Source organism: Pseudogymnoascus verrucosus (assembly GCF_001662655.1).
Source record: "Pseudogymnoascus verrucosus strain UAMH 10579 unplaced genomic scaffold scaffold_9, whole genome shotgun sequence".
Taxonomy (NCBI): domain Eukaryota; kingdom Fungi; phylum Ascomycota; class Leotiomycetes; order Thelebolales; family Thelebolaceae; genus Pseudogymnoascus; species Pseudogymnoascus verrucosus.
In genome coordinates this window covers 67,904-82,620 of record NW_017263660.1, presented here as the reverse complement: position 1 = coordinate 82,620, position 14,717 = coordinate 67,904, and the positions used below count along the sequence as shown (strand labels likewise).

At 46.3% G+C, this 14,717-nt stretch overlaps 8 protein-coding genes across 8 annotated transcripts; 5 read left to right on the top strand and 3 right to left on the bottom strand.

Moving 5' to 3' along the window:
- Positions 1-369: 369 nt before the first annotated feature.
- Positions 370-1,507, top strand: VE01_02289 (uncharacterized protein; the record flags this gene model as incomplete). The annotated part of the gene is made up of 6 exons (XM_018271799.1): positions 370-448; positions 501-597; positions 677-867; positions 915-984; positions 1,047-1,422; positions 1,505-1,507. 6 exons carry the CDS (start codon positions 370-372, stop codon positions 1,505-1,507), a joined length of 816 nt encoding a protein of 271 aa, XP_018132848.1.
- Positions 1,508-1,678: 171 nt separating this feature from the next.
- Positions 1,679-2,442, top strand: VE01_02288 (uncharacterized protein; the record flags this gene model as incomplete). The annotated part of the gene is made up of 1 exon (XM_018271798.2): positions 1,679-2,442. Exon 1 carries the CDS (start codon positions 1,795-1,797, stop codon positions 2,440-2,442), a length of 648 nt encoding a protein of 215 aa, XP_018132849.1. The 5' UTR covers positions 1,679-1,794.
- On the bottom strand, positions 1,731-5,187 carry VE01_02287 (uncharacterized protein). The gene is made up of 4 exons (XM_018271797.2): positions 4,968-5,187; positions 4,024-4,904; positions 3,286-3,969; positions 1,731-3,237 (listed from the first exon to the last, which is right to left on the bottom strand). The coding sequence occupies exons 1-4, from the start codon at positions 5,121-5,123 to the stop codon at positions 2,553-2,555; spliced, it is 2,406 nt and encodes an 801-aa protein (XP_018132842.2). The 5' UTR covers positions 5,124-5,187; the 3' UTR covers positions 1,731-2,552.
- Positions 5,188-5,317: 130 nt separating this feature from the next.
- On the top strand, positions 5,318-7,667 carry VE01_02286 (uncharacterized protein). Its single transcript, XM_018271796.2, has 5 exons — positions 5,318-5,862; positions 5,910-6,191; positions 6,255-6,412; positions 6,470-7,087; positions 7,136-7,667. The coding sequence occupies exons 1-5, from the start codon at positions 5,576-5,578 to the stop codon at positions 7,606-7,608; spliced, it is 1,818 nt and encodes a 605-aa protein (XP_018132843.1). The 5' UTR covers positions 5,318-5,575; the 3' UTR covers positions 7,609-7,667.
- Positions 7,668-8,246: 579 nt separating this feature from the next.
- VE01_02285 (uncharacterized protein) lies at positions 8,247-9,975 on the bottom strand (the record flags this gene model as incomplete). Its single annotated transcript, XM_018271795.1, has 4 exons — positions 8,247-8,792; positions 8,843-9,584; positions 9,643-9,770; positions 9,820-9,975. 4 exons carry the CDS (start codon positions 9,973-9,975, stop codon positions 8,247-8,249), a joined length of 1,572 nt encoding a protein of 523 aa, XP_018132840.1.
- A 668-nt stretch (positions 9,976-10,643) lies between these two features.
- On the top strand, positions 10,644-11,826 carry VE01_02284 (uncharacterized protein; the record flags this gene model as incomplete). The annotated part of the gene is made up of 4 exons (XM_018271794.2): positions 10,644-10,865; positions 10,915-11,094; positions 11,158-11,567; positions 11,630-11,826. The coding sequence occupies exons 1-4, from the start codon at positions 10,678-10,680 to the stop codon at positions 11,824-11,826; spliced, it is 975 nt and encodes a 324-aa protein (XP_018132841.1). The 5' UTR covers positions 10,644-10,677.
- A 618-nt stretch (positions 11,827-12,444) lies between these two features.
- VE01_02283 (uncharacterized protein) lies at positions 12,445-13,325 on the bottom strand. The gene is made up of 2 exons (XM_018271793.2): positions 13,007-13,325; positions 12,445-12,916 (listed from the first exon to the last, which is right to left on the bottom strand). Exons 1-2 carry the CDS (start codon positions 13,244-13,246, stop codon positions 12,464-12,466), a joined length of 693 nt encoding a protein of 230 aa, XP_018132846.1. The 5' UTR covers positions 13,247-13,325; the 3' UTR covers positions 12,445-12,463.
- Positions 13,326-13,442: 117 nt separating this feature from the next.
- Positions 13,443-14,437, top strand: VE01_02282 (uncharacterized protein). The gene is made up of 3 exons (XM_059463429.1): positions 13,443-13,566; positions 13,652-13,779; positions 13,843-14,437. The coding sequence occupies exons 1-3, from the start codon at positions 13,450-13,452 to the stop codon at positions 14,294-14,296; spliced, it is 699 nt and encodes a 232-aa protein (XP_059319915.1). The 5' UTR covers positions 13,443-13,449; the 3' UTR covers positions 14,297-14,437.
- The last annotated feature ends 280 nt before the right edge of the window (positions 14,438-14,717 follow it).

Sequence of the window (14,717 nt, the reverse complement as noted above, 5' to 3'; positions counted from 1 at the left end):
TCTCTACCATTTTTATCTCCATTCGTCTCTATGTTAGAGGTATCATGACTAACACTCTCGGGTGGGATGATCTATTTGCGGCAATGGCATTTGTATGGTTGTTGACTCTTCGATCGTGAAAAGAGGCTTATAGTATCCAGGTGGTCCTGCTGGCATTGTCGGCCCTTGAGATCAAAGGCATGCTCATCATCATAAAATCGGTCGTATGATAGCGTCTAACGGATATTATGAGTATAGAGGTAGGGCTCGGCGCTGGACAACCACAAGATAGCTTGGACCCTGAGATTTTAGCAAAATTCTTCTCTGTCAGTTCGCTACCAGAAAGAAACAGGAGTATCAAATACTCATGGTTTTCAGATACTTCCAACGATGCAACTGGTGTATTTCGCAGCCACAGGCCTCGTGAGGCTTTCAATTGTCGCATTCCTCCCTCGGTTGAACAATAATAGTAAGCAATTCTCCAGAAAGCATAACCACTTGAATTAATGGACCCTCCTCAGAAAAGTTCCTCTACCTGGTTTGGGGATTGGGCTTCATTGTTGCCAGCACATCCATCGTGTGCTTTATGGTAGAGCTTTTCGAGTGCAAGCATGTCCCGTAAGGTTTCCCCAAATCCTCAACTCACATCCTCATAAAGTCGGCTACCATCACTGATACCTTTTCTCCCCCATTATAGAGACCTCTGGGACGGCGCAGCCCCAAATCGACAATGCATGCCAAAGTCCAAAGAAGCCTACATGTTCTGGACCCACGCCGCCATTGGCGTTGCAGTTGATGTTGCGCTGCTGGTAGTTCCTATTGTCCTCGTGTACAAGAAGATGATGTTCTCGCAAAGATCAATTAGAGTTATGATTGTGCTAAGCGTTGGTAGGACGATTTCTTTGCCAGGATAAAACCGAAACTAATCGTCGTAGGCATCTTTGTCGCCGTAACGGGAATAATACGTCTCATTATTATTGTTAACGTGGACTTCTCCGTAAACACGTATGTCTTCCGTTGGTTTAATAGTCAGTTTTGAAACTTGGACTGTGGCTAATTTTCCATAGAACTTACCAGCTGCCTACCGTCGCTGTCTGGACAGATCTAGAGGGCCATGTTGGACTCTGGGTGTCGTGTTTTCCCGCTCTACAACCACTGCTGCGTATTATGGCGGTAAAGCTGGGGCTCCGCTCCAAACTCGACTCCTCGAAACCACAATACGGAGGGACCGGCGGGGCCTCTAGTGGTCCGAATCGTGACAGACGTGGATATGTGCAAGGTGGCAGTCGTTCTCATATACGCATCAAGGATACATGGGATACAGACAGTGTGCAACCGGTTGTGGTCTCTGATGTTGAGGCTGTGCCAATGCATTTATTATTTCCACGCTCACAACCTGACCGATTAGTTGACGGCTCGAATGGGATTACTAAAACGACACAAGTAAGTATAGAGACTCTAGATGGGAAATGTGGTGAAAATCACACAAATCGCAGTTGGGTTGCGATCTGAAAAGATCTAGTAGTAAATCCACTGGCCAGCAATGGTGATCCGCTGCTTCCAGCCCGTACTATGAAAGTCATGTTTGTGTGCAAGTCACCTGGCCTCTAATACGCTAAGCTGCATTAGTCGCGGTGAACAATGTCCAGATACAAGCTCGGCCGGAGACATGAAAGCCGCAGCTTATTGATAGAGTATAGGAAAATAGGACGAATTTTATACATCGAGCTTTATTTATATTAAGTGCTTATCTCCCTCGTATGCGTAATTGAATACTCGACTACACAGCATCAGTACCATTCCTCGACGCTCATCATGCCACCTACGAAAGGAGCCGGTATCGTCCTACGACTCTTCAATCCAACGCATGGAGCAAAAGTAGGTCCAGAAATCTACGTTCCTGGTTCTGATATCACCCATATAACAACCATTGCATCCACGGACGACAAAGTTCAAACGGGCGCGCCGAGCGCAAGCTTCGCATATCACGTGAAACATATCTCAAAGTTTTTGATAGAAGGCGCCTACGAGCGAGGCCCAGCTCATGCCGAGGCCGGCCTCATCCAATGTTTCGTGTACAAACGAATCAGCAAACTATCGCGGGATGGCCATGAACTATCTGAAGGCGGCGTTGCTCCGCCTGGATCAGTGATGGTCTGTGTAGCCATCACACCAGGAGACACTGAAGATTACTCAAAGTGGTACGATGAAGAGCACCAGGGAATGATCACTAAGGTTCCTGGCTGGATAAAAAGCGAGCGTTATGAGCTAGCAAAGGCGTATGGTTCTCAAGTTGGCGCCGCACCATTTCTCGCTGTGCACTTTTATGATGAGAAGAATGGATTGGGTGGTCCGGAGTGGAGGGCAAGTGTTGAAACTATCTGGTCGAAGAAAATCAGAGAAAATGTGGTTGTGCCTCATTATAGGAGGGTGTGGAAAGTTGTAGAGCAGAAGGCTGTTTAGTAAATAGCTATGAATCAATACAGCCCGGGGATTATCGTATCACGAGTATCCCCATCTTTAAATAAGCATGTCCTCTTTGTCGAAGCTCAATTATTAGGTGTTGAACTCTTCTAGAAGTTCTGATCAAAGCCAGGCATAAACTGTTGGTCTGTGGTGAAGAGGCCAAATAGGGAATCGTCCATCAACCCTTGTCCGTACGTCATTGTATCAACCCAACTATTATCTTGCCAGATTTCATTATTAAGATTTTCTTGAGGCATCCCATCGATGTCTAGGGTATCCCTGTGGATGCTCTGGCTAGCAATTGCACATCCCTGAGTAACTACTTTCTCGGCACTTGTATTAGTTGAGATTTGGGGCTGCGTAGCTGCTCCATGATGCTGTGTTGTAGGATATGTTTCAGCTGGATTTCCAGTCGGTATGCTTTGGCCAAGGCGATTCATTAAAGTCTGCAATATTCTTAGTGGCTTGCCGAGACCTGAATTGCAACCTCGCTGTAGATCTTGCAGGGCAGACCAGAAGAACTTTATGCAGTTGACATATTCACTAGCATCATTTTGCGTCTGGTTTAACAATACCACGATTGCAGAATAGGTGGCGTACGAGATGAGATAAGGTGCACGCCGTAGAGTATGTGCACGTTTGTAAACGTCGACAAGGCGCCAAATCCGAACTGCTGCGTTATTGCACTTAGCTTCATTTGTGGACTGAGAACTTTCATCTGCCAAGGAGGAGAGGTGGCCGGTAGAAAAAAAAGGTCTCTCGAGAAGTATAGTAAGAGTATAGTATGTGGTACTAAAACAAATTAGCATACTGCGATAATATAGCTAGAACCTCACTTACTATGGTGTGATTTGATTTGGCGGTGGCGGTGAATCATTTTCTTCGTCAAATTGAAGGTGTTGAGGAACAGAGGCCATCCAGTCGTCTAGGTCCAACTGGATCTCCTGTTTCCTCTTTAAAAGTTGGTCTCTTTCGGCTCTTATACTATTAATTGTGTAGAAAGTACTCGCTATAGCGTGTGCAATTTCAGCAAGCGTAATGTGCAATTGAAATGTGCTAACAGCGTACTGTGGTTGTTGTCGATAAGTCGATGTAGTTGAATCCTGCGGAGTAGTAGAAGGGTCCGTATATGGTACCCAATTTTCCAACTCTTCGTATTCATCAAGAAATATACGTGGAACTCGAGCATCTGTTGGCGGAAGCGCAGATTGCCGGCCGAAATAGAGTGATTGAAATTTATCTGTCACGAAGGACCCCCAGTAAATGCGAGTTCGAATCTCAATCTCAGTTGCTGTCAACCTAGAATCTAGTAATTTAGGGTCTTTTTGCGGGGAGGTTGAGAGATGGCAACCCAAGTCAACAATCATTCGATATGCAATTCCACAAAGGACCCAGCCTGCACTTTGTTTTCCATCCGAAACCAGAGTAGCGCCACATATCAGACAGGCTACTATTGTAGCAAGGCTAGGGCGGTCGAGCTCCTGGACGAGTAATTCTTTAAATCGATTATAAAAGCGTTCTCCCCTAGGATATATCAATAAGAAGAAATAAACTAGGCTTAGACTCTTCGTGGCTTACATCGTCGCAGGATCATCTGGATCTGAGCGGAAAATGATGCGGTCACTATATAGACAGCTCGAGTAATAAATAGCGTTGAGAAGAAGCTTGTTAGCATACGGTCCATTGTTTGTGAGACTGTCAAATATTGCTGGGCGATAAGTCAAGAGGTAGGCCAGGTGCTGACGGTTCCAATGTAGGTCTAAGAGGTGTGTTGCTAACTCAACTGGGAGGCCATCAAGCTCAATTTTAATGTTAATGCCTCTCCTGAGTTGGCCTAGTATAACACTTTCGTGTTGCCTTTGAAGGGCTGCAAAAGCAAATAATTGGTCTTTCATCACCTGAGTATGAAGCAGCTGTTGAGGTTCTGTTGAAAAATCGGCCATAGGATTATTTCTTGGGGTAGACGATATATGAAGGTGACTGGTGACTCCGTGAACCTGAATGCTCCCATCCTCATCGATAGCACATGCTATCTGTGTTTCAGCCGTTGATGGCCCATCAGGGACCTCCGATACTTCCTGGCCACCGAATTGTGGACTTAGAGTGACAGGACGAATTGACCGGGATGGCTCTACGCAAGGTTCGTCCCTTGGGGAGGCCAATCTTGCTGTATTGAGAATTGGCTCCTGGCGAGGGGCCGATTCTAGATGAGAACGCTCACCTTCAAGGCGATGGTTCGGAGTTGTTCGTTCGGTCGGCACGTGTTTGGATGCAGATAGTTGTTGGTGTCCATTTGGGTGAGACTTCAATAAATTTCTGTAAACAATTACTTCATTTTGCAATGCTTCTACTTCAGCCTTGCTAAGTCTTCCAGCTTTTCTTGCATCTTCGGGATAAGTGCATGGGTGGCTTCCGGCCACACACGTTCTACATTTTGGGCGGTGACCATCGCATTTTACCTTCACAAGATTGTTAGCTAGCAGTACACAGAGCTACTCGCACAAGCGTAAGTGTTATTTTACCTTTTTGGCTCGACATCGTACGCAAGTACGGCATATAGGCCTCTGTCTTCGCGCCCGTTGATGAGTCCCGTTCTGTGCATCGTCCATGGATCTTGTGTCAGACATGGGCTGGTCAATGGCAAGCGGCTGTTCGTCCGGAACACCTTGAAACTCCATGGCACCTAAAGTCCGAAAAATAAACCTATGAAGTTTGGGCAGCTGGAAAGTCAGGACATACTCGGGTATATACGTCCTTAATCCGAAATGCTGCCAAGATATACCGGCAATTGGTTTCCGGGTTGCTTAGTAATTACAAGAAGGCATGACACCCAGTGTCGAAGGCTCGGATGTCAACGTCCGATTGCTGTTAACATGACTTTGGAATGTAGAACCTCAAGCTGCCATTATGGATTTGGAGCGCCTAGCTAATTACCCGGCGAGGAGGGTTATCGTAGGGATATAATTACATTCTTCTTGCTTACTTAATTATATTCCGGCTGTTCAAAGTCCGTTCACGTGCGCACATATATTGGACGTGGCGCATACTTATTAAAACAGCATCACTTTCAGTGCATCCGAGCAGAACAGATTCATCGTACTCATATTTTAGCATTTGGATAATTTCAGCTATGGCGCCGAGTCTCGAAGTCGATCGCCAGCCAGATATTCACCATCTCGGCATCGATACACCGCCCTACTCCGATACCCCAGAAAGTTTTAAACCTACCAACGCGAGCTATGTTATTAGAGAAGAGCCGATTCGTACGCGGAGACCTTTGCGGGTGGTGTGTATGGGTGCTGGGTACAGTGGTTTGATGATGGCGATTGTGATATCGAAGCAATTGCAAGATAGTAATTTGGAATTTGTCATCTATGAGAGAAACAAAGATCTCGGAGGGACTTGGCTGGAAAACAGGTAAGACTCGCTCTAAACAAGCACATACGTGTCGTAACAGCCTCAAGGTATCCCGGATGCCAATGCGACATTCCAGCCCACAATTACGCTTACAGCTTTGAGCAAAACCCCGAATGGCCGAACTACTACGCCACTTCGGTTCAAATTCACGATTATTTGAAGAAGACATCGACGAAATACAACACTGACCGATATATGAACTTCGACCATGAGATCCAGTCCGCAGTTTGGAATGAATTAGACGGGAAATGGAATATTACAATCCAGAACGGAAGTCGTACTATTGAGGACAAGTGTGATGTTTTCATAAATGCGGGCGGCGTTCTGAAGTAAGTGTTGCTAACGCCGGTCCATAAACATGAGAGACTTTGCCATAACTAACTCTCACAAAGCGCCTGGAAGTATCCTAACATTGATGGTATCGAGCTATTTAAGGGAAAGCTCCTTCATTCAGCAAGTTGGGACGAAGCGTACGACTTCCAAGACAAGAAAGTAGCTGTAATTGGGATTGGCTCGTCTGGAATTCAAATAGTGCCAAAACTCGCGCCAGGTACATTGAAAATCACCCAACTAAATTCGAAATTTCAGTTATACTAATATCAGTCAGTGGCGAGCCATCTAACATCTTTTGTGAGATCAAAGACGTGGATCTCACCAGGGCCTGGGATCAATGAGCCGACAGAAAATGACCCAGACACTGATGATCAGCATAATTATGCCCCCCACGTGCTTCAAAAATTCAAAGACGACCCAGAATACCTTCTTCAACATCGCCGTGATGTAATGGATCGGAGGATAGACAATTTTAAAAGAGCCCACAGCGCTTCAGAGGCACAAAAGAAGGCACAACAGCTTTTTACGAAGACTATGACAGAGCGGCTTGGAAGCAGTGAGAAGGGAAAGAAGCTTGCAGAAATGCTTATTCCTGAATTTCCTGTTGGTTGTCGCAGACAAACCCCTGGCCCGAACTTTCTGGAAACGTTGATCCAGCCAAACGTCGAAACGAGATGGGATGATATTGCGAAAATAACCAAAAAGGGAATTTTGACCAAGAGTGGAGAAGAATTAGAGTTTGATGCAATAGTTTGTGCTACTGGTTTTGATACGTCTTTCCAGCCTAGATTTCCCATTATTGGGAAAGATGGAGCGAGTCTCGGTGCGCAGTGGAACGATACTCCGGAAGCATATTTCGGCATAACTGTTCCCAACTTCCCCAATTATTTTTGTAAGTAGCTCTATACCGAGTTTCAAGAAATAAACTTACAAAATATAGGTTTTATTGGGCCTAATTTCCCAATCTCAAACGGCTCACTTGTTCTCGGCGTGCAAGCAGTCAGCAGCTACATTTACAACTGCATCAACAAGCTTCAGACTGAGAATGTCCGTTCAATGGAAGTCATGACAGAAGCATGTAATGATTACAACGAACATCTTCAAACCTACCTCCAGCGAACAGTCTGGGTAGAAAATTGTCGAAGCTGGTATAAACGAGGAACAACAGATGGGAAGGTTGTGGCAATCTATGGAGGCACAACCTTCCATTATACTGAAGCCATTCGCCAACCACGTTGGGAAGATTACCGATTCAAATTAATACCATCTGAAAATGGCAACATAAATCGGTTTGCATACCTTGGAAATGGATATACGAAGAGAGAGACACGGAAAGGAACGATTGGGGATACACAGACCCTGGGGTTTGAAGACTATTGGAAATTGATGACTTTGCCGAATATATATGAATGATTTCAATTTTTAGATAGCCTGTAGGTCTATATAGGTAAAATTTATTGTTATTTAAGATCTAGGATTTGCTTAGATGTACTATATACAATTGTTATATGTATTTGCAATAACCAATCAAATGAATCCAATGCATCGTTATGTGCGGCCGCAAATGGATATATATTAGATAGGGGAGGTCAGATAAATCACTCGAGGTGTATAGTACTACCTTCCTGAGCTATATGTCCCATTGAGGGTTCCTCTCTACTCCTATTTATAGTTTCCAGTAAATTTTCGGGGGTGACCTTGCCAACGGACAATGGTGGCAGTGTGCCATATTTCCGGACGTAGTCATTACACTCATTAGAAATCTCTCCAAACTTCGAGAAATTGGCGATCTTGTTTTAATAATGTCAATATAAAATTTAATGACCAGAACGTCCCACAGATGATTGGAGGAAAATTCTTCTGGTAACATCATTTTTATTTAGATCAGTGTATATTAGATAGGACATGAATATCCGTTCTCTTCCTTTTTAATATCCCTCGTCGTAGTTCTCAAGCTTAGTCTCATTGTTGAGAATCCAAGAGGGAAATTGTGTTGGGAGAATTTCGTCTACATAGGAAACTAATTTGTAATGTCAACCTGTTAACACCTCCTACTTCTTTTCGATACCGTCTGCCTCCACCGTTTCCTCTTCTCCTAGCATTCCGACACTGTCGAATACATTTACATTCTTAGGAGAACCAATCCTCTTTCTTGTCGCCTCACCATACCTCATCAACCACAACATTGGCAGGAAAGCCAAAACGCTAGAAAGAATCGTGAAAATAATGAACCCATACTGGTAGCCAATTGATTTGCACAATCTTACTACGTAGAATGCCACAGTCATGCCCGTCAGTTGTCGGATAAAATTTATTAACTGCGAGATCTCTGACCCTTCCTGTCGGTAACAGTCTACTGGATATGTATAGCAGACTGTGGCGATGATTTGAAGACCGAAGATGGCTATGAACATGCCAAACAGCGCCGGAAACCATGGCGTAGGGTATTGTATAGAGAAACCGTAGATGAGAAGACCAGTAGGTACAAGGAATGCTCCTGGCCAGATTGCTTTGAGACGGACTTCTGGCTCTGGGTTGCGGCCCAGTCGACGTGCCTCCGAAGCTACCATTTTATCAAGAACAAGCCCCCCCGCAAACTGGATAAAAGTTAGCAAAGTACATCTAGTTTAGAACAAATCGTGCTTACCTCTCCCACAAGTGAGCCTATGGTGAAAGTCCCACCATACGATAGCCCTGTCTGTAGTGTACCCCAATGATATCGCTCCTCAAAAATAGTTGCGACTGTGACTGCCGGAAGGATAGCAGCATACGAATACTGTGCGCTGTAATAAAGTGCTGGGAATATAACACTAGGGTATCTAGTCATTTTGAAGCTTGGAATGATGAAGTGCTTGAGTTTGAGCTTCAACTCGGGATAGGTCGACCACAGCCGCAACGAACTGAGGTATGTAGTTGGAGCAAGCCTCACTTCTCGCTGTGTCGCTGACAAGGTTAGTTCGTTATGGCGGCGGACATAGAGAGTTTCTGGGAGCGCGAAGAATATAATGAAAAGCATTACAGCGTTCATGATTGCCGTGAGCTTGAAGCACCACCTCCAGCCCAAAAATTGCCCGACTGGCCCACCAACTAATGAAGCAAAGTGGGCACCACTCGTCAGTGCTACAGTAAATACTCCCATTGCTCGACCTCTCTGATGGAAGAAGAAGAGGTCGTTCACCGTAGCTGGCCCTAGAGCCATGGCGACGGGGAATAAGCCATTAAAGACTCGGGCAATGATCAATTGGCTGAAAGTATTCGTGAAACCGCATGCAAGGGCCGTTGCAAATCCAATTAAGGTTGTAAGAAGGTATATAGGGCGACGTCCATATACGTTTGCGAACGGGATCCAAATAAAGGGACCGATTCCATTTATACCAATGGCCACAGTCCTTTAAAGTAACATTAGTCAACAAGAATCCATGAGACATGGAGATTTTCTCTACTTACGTCTGATAAGAAGCGGTCACCGTCGTTATGTTAAATTCTGCCGCAAGTGGGCCATAAGCTGGGTTTATAACCGCAGTGTTGAAGGTTCCCAGAGCAGCTAGAGAGCTGACTTGAATCAGGATTGAAATCTTTATTTGTCAGTGCTAGAAATGTTTCACGCGCCTATGGTTGCCGTACCTTAAGCCACAATGGCCAGTTCAACGGATCTCTAGGGTCATCCGAAGGTCGAGGTAGAAGTTCTCTGGTCGAGGTCATCTGGTCTTGAGATGGTCTTCTAGAGCCTGAACAGTGTCCCTCTACTTGATCTACTCTTGGTTCTTTTTCAAGCTCCATGATTTTGAAAGGTACGGCGTGGGTGTAGAACTGAAGCTCTTGAAAGGGGAAGGGGGAGTATAATGTAAGATATCGGCATCCTATATATATGTACGTGCCGGGAGGTCCTTGATTCAGAGAGAGATATCAGATACGTGACTTATACTACCCTTTTCCCCGGATTTAGGACAAAGTAACAGAATCCGGGGTTCAGAATCCGGGGTTGTAAAGTCCGGGGTTGACAATTAGGGTCATAGAGATAAGGCGTCGACAGGGACTAGCTTCTTAGTGCTCCGTAATTGCTAGAATAGTCTCTGTCCGCTGTTTCAATAGCCACAATGTTCACACAGTCCCTGCGCCGGAAGCACAGCACCGACCTTGGATCTTGGCTTACCCCTATAGCTATGTAAATTATTTTATAGATATTATGGAAACGTCTTGGCGGCGTTGCTTGGTTTCGATGCCATCCGCGACTGGTGGAGGGCCCCCCGTTCCCTGGTTCCCTGGTCGAGCCGCTAGCGTCCAAATGGTCTCTAGTAGATTACAAAGATCCGATAGTCTCGGGCTTCACTTTCCGGACAAATTTATACCGAAGGAGATGCAGCTGCGGGGTATGATGCGCTGACTATTGGGATCCCAGGAGTATTTAGACTATAGCAACGATCTAAATCTACATGAAAAGAATAAAGATCTTGTCAATTAGGAAGATAACTTGCTCCAGCTATGTTAACAGAAGCCTCACCATTACCCCCGCTATCATCCCTACCTCTACGGCCCGGAGATCCTCCGCGTTCAGCCTGGGGACGATGGGGCAAAGACGACCAGCTAGGAACCCTCAATTACCTCACAGACGAGCTTGTGCAAAAAGCCATTCTGGGTGAAGTTAAGACAGGTCAGCGTGTCGGACTGAAGTAAGCCTGCCATTGTATGATATAACATAGTGTCTAATACATGATGTAGCCTCCCCCTGGATCTCATAAACCCGCCCCTTCTTGGGCGTAGCGCTTTTGAGAAGAAGATTATCAACAAAGCCCCCAGGGTCATAAATGACGACGTGATATCGTTTAACACACAGAGTAGCTCTCAATGGGATAGTTTTAGGCATTTTGCTTTCCAGAAGGAGGGGCAATTCTATAACGGGTAAACTCGCTGCTCTTCGCAAAGCTATGGACAAATTTATTGACCATGCTCTTGCATTCATAGAGCAATGCAGGGCGAGATTCATGGTTCTGGCTCCGACTACTCGAACCCGGTGAATGGGCTGGATGCATGGGCAAAAAAAGGCATTGCCGGTCGCGGCATCCTTGTTGACTATGCCGATTATGCCGATCGAAATGGCATCAAATATGACAAGACCAAAGCGCATCAGATCTCTGTGGACGTAGTAAAGACTATTTTAGCTGAGACTAAGACCGAAGTCCACATAGGTGATATCCTGTTTCTCCGCACGGGATTTGTCCAAGGGTATCTTACGCTGGACCAAAGCGAGCGAGAAGCCATGAAGATGGAGCGCCAATGGCCGGGAATGATGCAATCTCAAACAACCACAGAGTGGCTATGGGAGAGCCAGTTTGCTGCAGTCGCTGCTGATAATCCTGCTTTTGAGTGTGGCCGTAAGTTTCTCATTATTTTCTGTTCTGCCACGGCCGTGCGATACTGATAGCTCTTCTCTTAGCACACGCTGATCCAGCGTGGCATCTACATCCAATATTATTAGCAGGATGGGGCACACCAATCGGCGAGCTCTTCGACCTCGAGGGTCTATCGAGGATGTGCAAGAAAACCGGCCGGTACTCTTTTTTTGTCTCCAGCGCCCCATTAAACTATTCAGGGGCAGTAGCGTCCCCGCCAAATGCCATAGCATTCTTTTAGAGAAATTATACTTCAACAACAGAAGTCTCAAGACTAGTTATAAGTTTTACTCAGTTTCCTCGGTTTTAAAACTCAACTACCATGCCCACTTCCACTAGTGACCCCAGAAAATGTCTCGTGAATACGAACTGGCCACGATGGGCACAAAAATCTAGGTGCACACATAGTTTCGAAGTAGCTCGGGTTATTCCCAGTGTAAGAACGTTTGCGAATTTAACAAATTTTTATGCCCGAAGGAAGCTGCGACTCGGGCCTTGCTTGGTAACCTCTCCTTCCATATATGGCTTGAAAGTTCTAGGGAAGTTGCGATCGTTTGCTTAGTAATCGTTCTTTCCATACATAGGATTCGAAACCTACGGGGAAGCTGCGGCTGAGTTTGCTTGGTTACCGTTCTTTCCATATTTAATAAAGGCTGAAAATCCCCAAGAAAGCTCCGATTGAACCTTTGCAACATTTTAGCCAACTCCAGAAGAAACATCACCCCCAGTAGCGATAACCGGGACGACCATGATAGAGAGCTGTACAGGTCGCCCCAAATTCGACGTGTGCCGTTCGATTCTCCGTGGACCATTGATCACTATAAGCAGGCATTTAATTTTAAATTGCTAAAATAAACAAGGCATTACAATTCAAAGCTCTACTCCGGCACGTCAGGAACTTCAATAACGCCCTCTTTAAACCCAATCTCCAACTCCGCCGCAATAGCTAAACAAATCTGACGATTCGCCTCCACCTCCGTCTTCCCAACCCCATTTACCCTCATCCCAAACATATGATGACTGACCTGATTCATACAATCAACCCCTATTAGCGCTGCGACAATCACTTGTTCCGTCTCGCGGAACCCCAGAATCCCTTCAAACGAGAAGATCTTCCCGTAGAAGAGCTCACGAACGACGTAAGCATAGTCAAGCGAGGCGTCGACGGTGCGTGAGCCGTCGAAGAGCACGTTCTGCCCGTAGATCTTGGTGTGCAGAGCCTTGCCACGGGGTACGGTGACGCTGTCGTCGGTGAGACCTGAGCGGTGGAAGGTGGTATCCTTTAGGTGGGGCAGAGTAGCAGTGCCGAGGAGGCGGATGGCATTGCCTGTCTATTGAAAATGTGGAGTTAGATTGTGAGTGATGGGGGGAAGGAGTGAGCAAGGCAACGCCGTAAGCTTTGGCCAGGGGGAGGAAGTTACCCTTGCTGCGCCCATGATGGCGGAGGCCTTTGTAAATGACTCTCGTAGTGCTTTTGTGGCCTCAAAGTGCTCTTCTTCATGTATATGGTGTTTGAGTAATTGCTGGTATAGATAAGGGATGTGTTCTGGGTAGTTCGCAGCGCCGAGGAACACAATGGCTGATAGGTACCACCTGAAGTCAGGAATGTCCGTGCCGATGCGGGCGAGGGATGAGACAAACTCCTCGGATAATTCTGCCATATCTTCTTTTGGAATGTTCAAAATCAAATCGAGAACCGAGTGTTCTGCTTTTTACGTCATGTGAAAGCAGTGACTGTCGTTGGTCTTATAATATGAAGATTCCATCCAAACCCCGCAATTCAGTGGCCGTGCTCACCGGACTCATATCTCCGAGCGACCCCACATAGTGATTCAGTACTAGTATCCATGTAAACACATCACATATGTGTATTAGAACTTCAAGATGGCCATTGGAATTGTCTACGCGATCACTCACTATCGAAAAAATGCACGTCGTTATTGCTCTGACAAAGTGCACATCCTACGAGAAACGTGATCGGGTAAATGACCACCCTAGTCCCAGTCCTCTCCTTTCCACCAAATCAGCAAGGCCAAAATCAGCTAACCCCAGAAATCATTCCGCAGATGCTCTCCCTTCTCGGCCCCGTCGCACACACAACCATCGCAAACGAGCCCGAATGCTTTGCCTACGCGTGGTTCAAAAGTGATGTCGAGAATGCGGTTCCGGATCGGTATTTGAGGGGCTTGGAAGTGTACTCCCGTTCTCCTCCACATATATCTGCCTCCACTATAAGAGATTAACTAATGAAATCTAGGTATAAGTCTGAGAAGGCCCTCTCGCAAACTCACCGCAGCACCCCGGAATACAAAGCCTTCCGCTCCGCTGTCGTCCCAGAGGGAATCACAGAGTTGCCCACTGATCTACGGCCGCTGACGCCGGCGGGGATCGGGTATCTGAGTCTTGTCGATGATGAAACTGTGCAGTTTGGCGGTGCTACGAAGGATGAAGTGATTATTGTTGTGCGGCGATTCTGTACCGCCGATTCCGCGAGGAGGGAAGAGGTGAAGAGGGACCTAATGGGGGCGGTAGAGAAACTACTAGCAGCATCAACGCCAGGTGAAGGAGAGCAATTGAGAGGGGTGGTGAAATCCTTCTGGTGCCTTGAGTATGCGCCGGATTTACAGGATGGGACTGTAGTCACCTTTGAGCGGTACATGAATAGGATGGGAATGGAGCGAGTAGCTGTGCTTCTCAGGGATGACTTGTGAGTTTCCCATTCTCTCTGTGGCCTGTGATGATGGCTGTGTGTGCTTACTGATACCGACCAAGGCAGCGAATCTCGGACTGCTGTGTGGATGTTGACGTGACGAGGTGGGTGAGCGCCGGGATAGGGTTCGTAAGGGGGGGGATGCAGTAGAAATACGGGTTCCATATGGAATGGATGAGTGGGCCACGGCTTGGACGGTTTTAAATTAGTGAGGCAAGTTGGCATAAGGAGGGGGAGCATGAGGGGGGATAAGCGTAATTGTTGACCCTACGCCAATATGTAAGGCGCTGATCATGCTCATCATGGCTCGATACGCACCTCCCTTTCAGTCGTTGCTAAATGCTGTGCTTAGTGAGGGAACAAATGCGCAGTATAAGTATACTAGTTACACTTAGCATTTAAGAAAGCGCTGTCTTAGTTAT